General features: G+C 40.5%; 1 protein-coding gene across 1 annotated transcript in view; it reads right to left on the reverse strand.

The window, feature by feature from the left end:
- STMND1 (stathmin domain containing 1) overlaps nt 1–4,084 on the reverse strand; it is a 9,368-nt gene extending 5,284 nt beyond the window's left edge. The window contains exon 1 of the mRNA XM_026647313.1: nt 3,935–4,084. Within this exon, the coding sequence (XP_026503098.1) occupies nt 3,935–4,084 (150 nt within the window). The remainder of the gene's footprint in view (nt 1–3,934) is intronic.
- Nucleotides 4,085–7,734: the final 3,650 nt, after the last annotated feature.

Raw genomic sequence — 7,734 nt, forward strand, 5'->3', positions numbered from 1 at the left:
GCCTATATGCATCCGAAGAAGTGGGTTGTAGCCCACGAAAGCTTATGCTCTAATAAATTTGTTAGTCTCTAAGGTGCCGCAAGTACTCCTGTTCTTTTTGTAGTTAGAACATTTTTTCCTAATATCTAACCTAAATCTCCCCTGCTATAGATTAAGCCCATGACTTCTTGTCCCGCCTTCAGTGGACATGGAGGACAATTGATCACTGTCTTCTTTACAACAACCTGTAAGATATTTGAAGACTATTATCAGATTATGGGTTTGTTACAGAAGTGGGTGGGTGAGGTTCTGTGGCCTGTGATATGTAGGAGGTCAGACTAGATGATCACAATGGTCCCTTCTGGCCTTAAAGTCTTTGGGTATGTCTACACTACCCACTGGATCGGCGGGCAGCAATCGATCCAGCGGGGGTCGATTTATCGCGTCTAGTCTAGACGCGATAAATCGATCCCTGAGCGCTCTCCCATCGACTCCGGTACTCCACCGCCGCGAGAGGCGCAAGCGGAGTCGACGGGGGAGCAGCAGCAGTCTACTCACCGCGGTGAAGACACTACGGTAAGTCGATCTAAGTACGTCGACTTCAGCTATGTTATTCACATAGCTGAAGTTGCGAAACTTAGATCGATTTCCCTCCCCGCCCCACCCGTGTAGACAAGGCCTTAGAGTCTAGGTCTCTCCTCAGTCTTCTTCTTTTCTCAAGACTCAACCTTTCCTTATTGGTCAGGTTTTCTAAACCTTTTATTATATATGTAGCTCTTCTCCAGACTCTATCCAGTTTGTCCACAGCTTTTCTTTAAAGTGTGATGCCCAAAACTGGACACATTACTCCAGCTGAGGCCTCACCAGTGCTGAGTACAGCAGGACAGTTACCTCCTGTGTCTTATATATGACACTCCTATTACTAAACCCCAAAATGATACTAGCCTTTTTCACAAATGTATCACATTATTAACGCATATTCAATTTGTAATCCACTATAAAATCCAGATCCTTTTCAGGAGTACTACCACCTAGCCAGTTATTCCCCATTTTGTAGCTAGGCATTCAATATTTCCTTCCTAAGTGTAGTGCTTTGTACTTGTCTTTATTGAATTCCATCATGTTGAATTCAGACCAATTCTCCAATTTATCAAGGTCATTTTGAATTCGAATCCTGCCCTTCAATCAAAGTGCTTCCAGTGTCTCCCAGTTTGGTGCCATCCATAAATTTTATATACATACTATCCACTTAATTATCCGACTCATTAATAAAAATATTAAATGGTATTAGACCCAGGACAGATCCCTGTGGTACCCCGCTAGATACATCTTCCCAGTTTGACAGCAAACCATTGATAACTGCTTTTTCAGTATGTTTTTTTAACCAGTTGCGCATCCATCCTGTAGTAATTTAATCTATACCACATTTCCCTAGTTTGATTATGAGACTGTCATGTGAGACTGTGTCTAAAATTGTACTAAAATCAAGATATATAACATCTTCTGCTTCCCCTCTCCTCCATCCATTAGGCCAGTAACCCTTCTCAAAGAAGGACATTAATTTGGCTTGGCATGCTTTGTTCTTGACAAATCCGTGTTGGCTATTACATATCACCTTATCATCCTCTAGGTGCTTACAAATTGGTCGTTTAATAATTTTTTCCAATATCTTTCCAGGTATCGAAGCTAGGCTGACTGGTCTATAATTCCTTGGGTGGTCTTTGTTCCCCTTTTTAAAAGATAGGTACTATATTTGCCCTTCTCCTGCCCTCTGGGATCTCACCTGTCCTCCACGAGTTCTCAGAGATAATCCCCAACGGTTCTGAGATTTTCAGCTAGTTTCTTAAGTACCCTACGGTGAACTTCATCAGGTCCTGCTGACTTAACATCTAACTTATCTAAATATTCTTTAACATGTTCTTTCCTTATTCTGGCTTGTGCTCCTTCCTCCAAGTTGTTAATATTAGTTGTGTTAAGTGTCTGGTCACAATTAACCTTTTTAGTGAAGACTGAAGCAAAATAGGCATTAAACACCTCAGCCTTCTTGATGTCATCTGTTATTAGCTCTCCTTTCCCACTAAGCAGTGGACCTACACTTTCCTTCATCTTTCTCTTGTTCCTAATGTATTTATAGAATCTGTTCTTATTGCTTTTCATGTCTCCTGCTAGGTGTAACTTATTTTGTCCCTTAGCTTTTCTGATTTTGTCCCTACATGCTTGTGCTATTTCTTTGTATTCATCCTTAGCAATTTGTCCATATTTTTTGTAGGATTCATTTTTTATTTGCAGGTAATTAAAGAGCCCCTGATGCAGCCATATTGGCTTCTGACTCTTCTTTCTCTCTTTCCTTCACAACAGGATAGTTTGCTGCTGTGGTATGATGTTGTGGTTTGGAACCTTCTCTGGTAATACCCCTTTGGGGTTATGTTCCCAGTCAGCTACTTTACAGCTACGATGGAGTCGTAGTCTTGGAGTAGATTGCCCTTCACAGGATGTAGTGGAGGCCAAGTTCTCTAATGCGACTGAGGAATATTTGATAGTTAACACCCTGGTGACAAATCTGTGTTCCTGCTGTCAGGCTGCTCAGGAAGGAAGCAGACCCAGCTCCAATTTAAAATATTAAGTGATAAGATGGCTAGGAAATGAAACCTGCTCCCTCCAATAAAAAAATATTGATTTAAAAAATATATCCTTGAGGGAAACAAACAAACGTCAAAGGAGAACAGATAAAGGTTAGCTGAAGTCAATAAAATGGTACATGTAATCTGAATGCTTGAGTAGTTATTAGTATGAAAAAAACAATAGAGCAGACAGCACTCACTTGGGTTATGAACAAAAAATGCAACCAATTTTAGCCAGAGAGGGGATAAGAGGAATGCAAACCCCATTCAGATATACAAAAACCTGCTCGGGGGGGGGGGCTAGGCAAACCTAATCCTTCAAACTCCATAGAAACCCTAAACACAGATTGTAGGGCTGTAGCCGTCCACTCCCCAGCTGCTTGCCGGGGGGAAGAGATGTTGCACAGAGCATTCCCTCCTTCCGTGCCCAAACTTGCAATCTGGATAAGCAAGTACCCAAGTACTTTTTCTTGTAGAAAGCTCTAGTTCTTTAATTACACAAGTAGTCAAGACTAGAGCTGTGTGAATGGTTTGCCTCAAACCACAAAACTATCCTTGGTTTGGGTTTGAGCTGTGTCCATGAACCAGCAGTGGTTTGATCACATTTTGTTTGAATCCACAAACTGTCCATGAGCTTCTTGTGAACTTCCCCTCCCTTACATGTGGATATCCATGAACTTATCTTGAATCCAGTCCCTAGACTAATGTTTGACAGGAAAAAGAAATGTTGCAGGTACAGGGGAAAAAAGCAGCACCGTATTTTACTAAAATAAATAGTGATACAGATTTTGTTCAAATCTGGGTTTCATAAAAATTAATTTCATTTTTTAAATAAATTTTGGATGTGGGATCTGACATGAATTGTGGATTACTCAGAGACTCAGATATTGATTCCCAAAATCTTGATTTAGCTGTAATTGTCAACCCCAAATAGTAAAAGACTGAAAGTAGATTACGTCAATTAACTTCTGCCATGTATTTGCTGATTTGAAAAACAATTCAGCGATATTCAATTTCCAGGGAGCATTTCTAACAATGGGCAAGCAGCACAACTCCCCACCTAAGGCCAGCATGGGGGTGTGCAAACAAATTAACAAAAGTTGTGGTCAGCGTCCTCTGCATTAAAATAAGCTTCTTAACAGTATATTTCTCTGTCATCCAACTTCTTATTTCTAAATCACGTAGGTCCCTCTCTTGAAAGGAGTTATGTATAGAGCTGCACTAATTGCAGTGGGCTCTGTGTGGGTGCAGTGGTGGATCAGTAGAGAGCTCATTGCATGATCAGGCCTTTAGTAATCGTCTAAGGTTTTGAATGGTATTGATAAGATACTTGCCTTGGCATCTGCTTCTCCATTTCTAAAAGTTGTACTTTGGCTCTTGATTATTCCCTGCATCATTAGCTCCTCAAGGATATCTGATGACTCTTGTCTCTCCCGTTCCTGTAAGTGCATCGGTTTATTGACAAATCCACCACTGAGTAACATGATGTCTTTAAAAAGAAAATGTTTAAAATTATTACTCATACAGAGCTGAGATCAATTCACCAATTTAATTTCAATGTCACTTCCAATCCTGTAACTTCTCCATGTATTTATTTACTGAGGGTGCCCAATGCACACCCTATGCATCACTTAAACTCTGCATTAAGGTTTTAAGTGGTCTTAACTGATGCACTGGCTTTGTGCTGGCCGTCTGCATGGGATGAATCCCACACTGCGGCCTCTTAGGCCAACATTCAGGAAAGCATCCCTATTCAGGAAAGCACTTGCACTTGAGGATATGCTGAGATCCCATGGAAGTCAATATTTACATGCTGTCCTGAACTGGGCCTTAGTGAGTCTTTGTAATTCAGATTTTAAAAGATTCATTGAGCCAGTTAGAGAACTCTACCATTTTTGAATGATATTAGGTTATCCATTAACAATGAGCTTTCTATAGACCAGTGGTTCCCAAACTTGTTCCGCCGCTTGTGCAGGGAAAGCCAGTACGTCCCTCAGCCCGCGCCGCTTCCAGCAGCTCCCATTGGCCTGGAGCAGCGAACCGCGGCCACTGGGAGCCGCGATCGGCTGAACCTGCGGACGCGGCAGGTAAACAAACCAGCCCGGCCCGCCAGGGGCTTTCCCTGCACAAGCGGCGGAACAAGTTTGGGAACCACTGCATAGACCATTTCACTCTATGAAATGGAAACAAGAACCTTTCATATGCTTCCATGACCTACAGTTGGTTGTAAGAAAGTGTATACCCTTGCGTTTGATTACATTTGTTTTCTGCACTAATTATATATTTATAAACAGCAATTAAGAATAAAAAATATTTTGATAACCCTTCTAAGCTGCCATTAGGTTTCCACACATTAGACATGAACAATAATCAAGGGACACTTTGTTGCCAAGATAGATGAGGTTTGCAGCTCTTGGTTTGCAATTACACCATCTACATTAGCAAAAGTGAGGGCTTGTGTGAGATGATGACTTGGACCACATCAGAATGACAGTTATTTGACATCTGTCACTTTTTCATGAGTGGTGTGAAAATCCGATTGATGTATTTTATTGTGAGAAAACAAGAACAGTAAGCCTGGATAGGGTTAGTTTTTCAGAATATTGAGATCATACCTGCCCAAAGATGACTTTACTAGTCATCTGTAGCTGTCACCCAAAAATCATAGGGGGCCAGCCTTCCAACCAGCATCCAAAAATGTGCCAGCAAAAACAGGCTTATGTGCTCACAGACTAAGTGTGCTAAAAGGATACGTACTCTTTCAAGTTAAGGAAGGGCCATATTGGGTAATACCCATTTAAAATTAACATTTTCCCAGCAATCAGTTAGTCACTCCCAACTTCCTTTTGAAGACCCTTTGTGAACTGTAATCTCAAAAGTATCATTGGTCTTTTAGTCTCTTTTACTTTATATTTCTACATGAGTGACACTCTATGAATAGCTTAGCAATTTTTGGCCAGTAAGTTTGCAGGCACACATGTGCAGGTAAGAAAAATCCTTTGCCTGCCTGCTGTTGTATATATGTGAGCATACTCAATAGTGTGTGTGAAAAACAAGCATGCATTTGTGTGTTCAGCAAATTTTCTGGAATGCAGGACCTTAATGTCTTGGGAACATTGATTATATTTTGCTTTTCTGTAACAAAAAATTAGGAAATGTGTATAATGCTCATTATAATAGGCCCCATAAAAGTATTTTAAATATAGCAAGAAAAATGACAAAAGATGTAATCACACTGACATTTTCTCAACATATTTCACTTACTGCTGTGATCAAAACTATGATTCATTATGTAAAATATAAAGCAATGTTTAATTGTATGATTTCAGCAGAGTGGAGAGAGGGACAAATATGAAGTTAAACATAACCAAAAAATGATGTTTATCACAAAATATGACTTAAAATTATTAGTACTACAATCCATATTTATAAAGCACTCATCCCTCAGAGTATGAATGCTATTGCTAGTAATAATCCTTTGTGCTTACATAGCATTTTTCTATTGAGTATTTTCAGTGAGGGCAAATAAAGTTTGCTGTACCGACTTTGACTTACATATTTCCTTAACTGTGTGTGTGTGTGTGTGTGTGTGTGTGTGTGTGTGTGTGTGTGTGTAAAAAACATGTTACCCCAAAACACAATTTTACCCATTTAGATTTATCAATCTAGCTCTATCAGAATGTTCTCAGGCAAATACAGCTGTTTAATTTTAATGTAGAAGAAATCCAGGAGACATGGGAATGGAATTTAAGATGTTTTTAAAAAGCAGCAAACTCTAGTATTTATTCCTTTAATGTTCACTTGGAAACACTGTTTTATTACAGACCTTGCTTGTAACAAAGAACAGTTACTTTAGACTTTCAGTTTGACTAAGTATGTTTATGAAATTCAAACCATTCTTAGTACACCTCTACCCCGATATAACGCGATCCGATATAACATGATTTCAGCTATAACAAGGTAAAGCAGTGCTCCGGGGGCGGGGGGGGGGGGGGGCTGCGCACACCGGTGGATCAAAGCAAGTTCGATATAATGTGGCTTCACCTATAACGCGGTAAGATTTTTTTGGCTCCTGAGGACAGCGTTATATCAAGGTAGAGGTGTACTTAGAAGACAGGCAAATACGGGATTTAAATAGCAAGATAAGTGTTTTAATGTGTACCAATGTCTGCTGTTAGTTTAGCAACTCTTACCACTGCTAAAGTATCTTAAACTTATACAAGGGTCAAAGCTGAATGTTCCCTTTTGCACTTACACAGTCTGGGGTAGATCCTTAGCTGGTGTAAAAATTTACGTAGCTTTATTGCCTTCGCTGGAGCTATGACAGTTTTCACCAGCAGAGGATCTGCCCCTAAATATTGATTTCCATTTTGTTCCTTAATTTTAATGTGAATTTAGTGCATGTGAAAGGCCAAATTACTCCCCTATTTAGCCACAAAACAGGAACAACACTGGCAGGGTCAATGCCAATATGTCACAACCCTGATTGGGAGGGCGGGACCTTTTGTAGGAGCGACGTGGGAGTTCATTCTCCACGATCCATTCAACAAGCCTGCCAACAAGGGTGAAAATTACTGTCTATTACGATCGTGAGAATTGAGTCACACAGAGTTAAAACCAGTAATTGGATATTACTGACTTGGGCCAAATTTGAACAACTGATTAGGGAGCGCAGCCCTGCAAATACTTGGAGTCAATGGGACATTACATTGCACTGGGTAGTAACTGTTTGCAGCACTGGGCTCAAAGGGGTGAATGGCTCTGTATCTTCTTCCTTTTGGTTGCTATGAGGTTTTCGGTTGTTTACCTGTGTTTTGCCCGTTATTTTTTTCTCTAGGAGAAGATGACCTTTCTGGACCTTCCCCAGGTGAATTTCCCCCACTGAGTTCATCTTCAAGTTTTACTCCACTGCCTTTTGACCCAGTGGACCCATCCCGAAGGGTGGAGCCAGCTGCTCTCTGAGATGGGTCATTATTAGCCTGCGAGAAAAAGAAATAAATACATGAGAAAGACACTTGGGGAAATTTAACCTCATTTATAAGCAGACAGTTTCTAAAATAGCTCCATAAAAGTGTCAGGCTTAGAGCTGAGCAGAACACAGCTTTGCACATCTGTGCTGCTCCCGAAATGTCCT

The sequence above is a fragment of the Terrapene carolina genome, unplaced genomic scaffold (genome assembly GCF_002925995.2).
Source record: "Terrapene carolina triunguis isolate 2854851 unplaced genomic scaffold, T_m_triunguis-2.0 Scaffold58, whole genome shotgun sequence".
NCBI lineage: Eukaryota > Metazoa > Chordata > Testudines > Emydidae > Terrapene > Terrapene triunguis.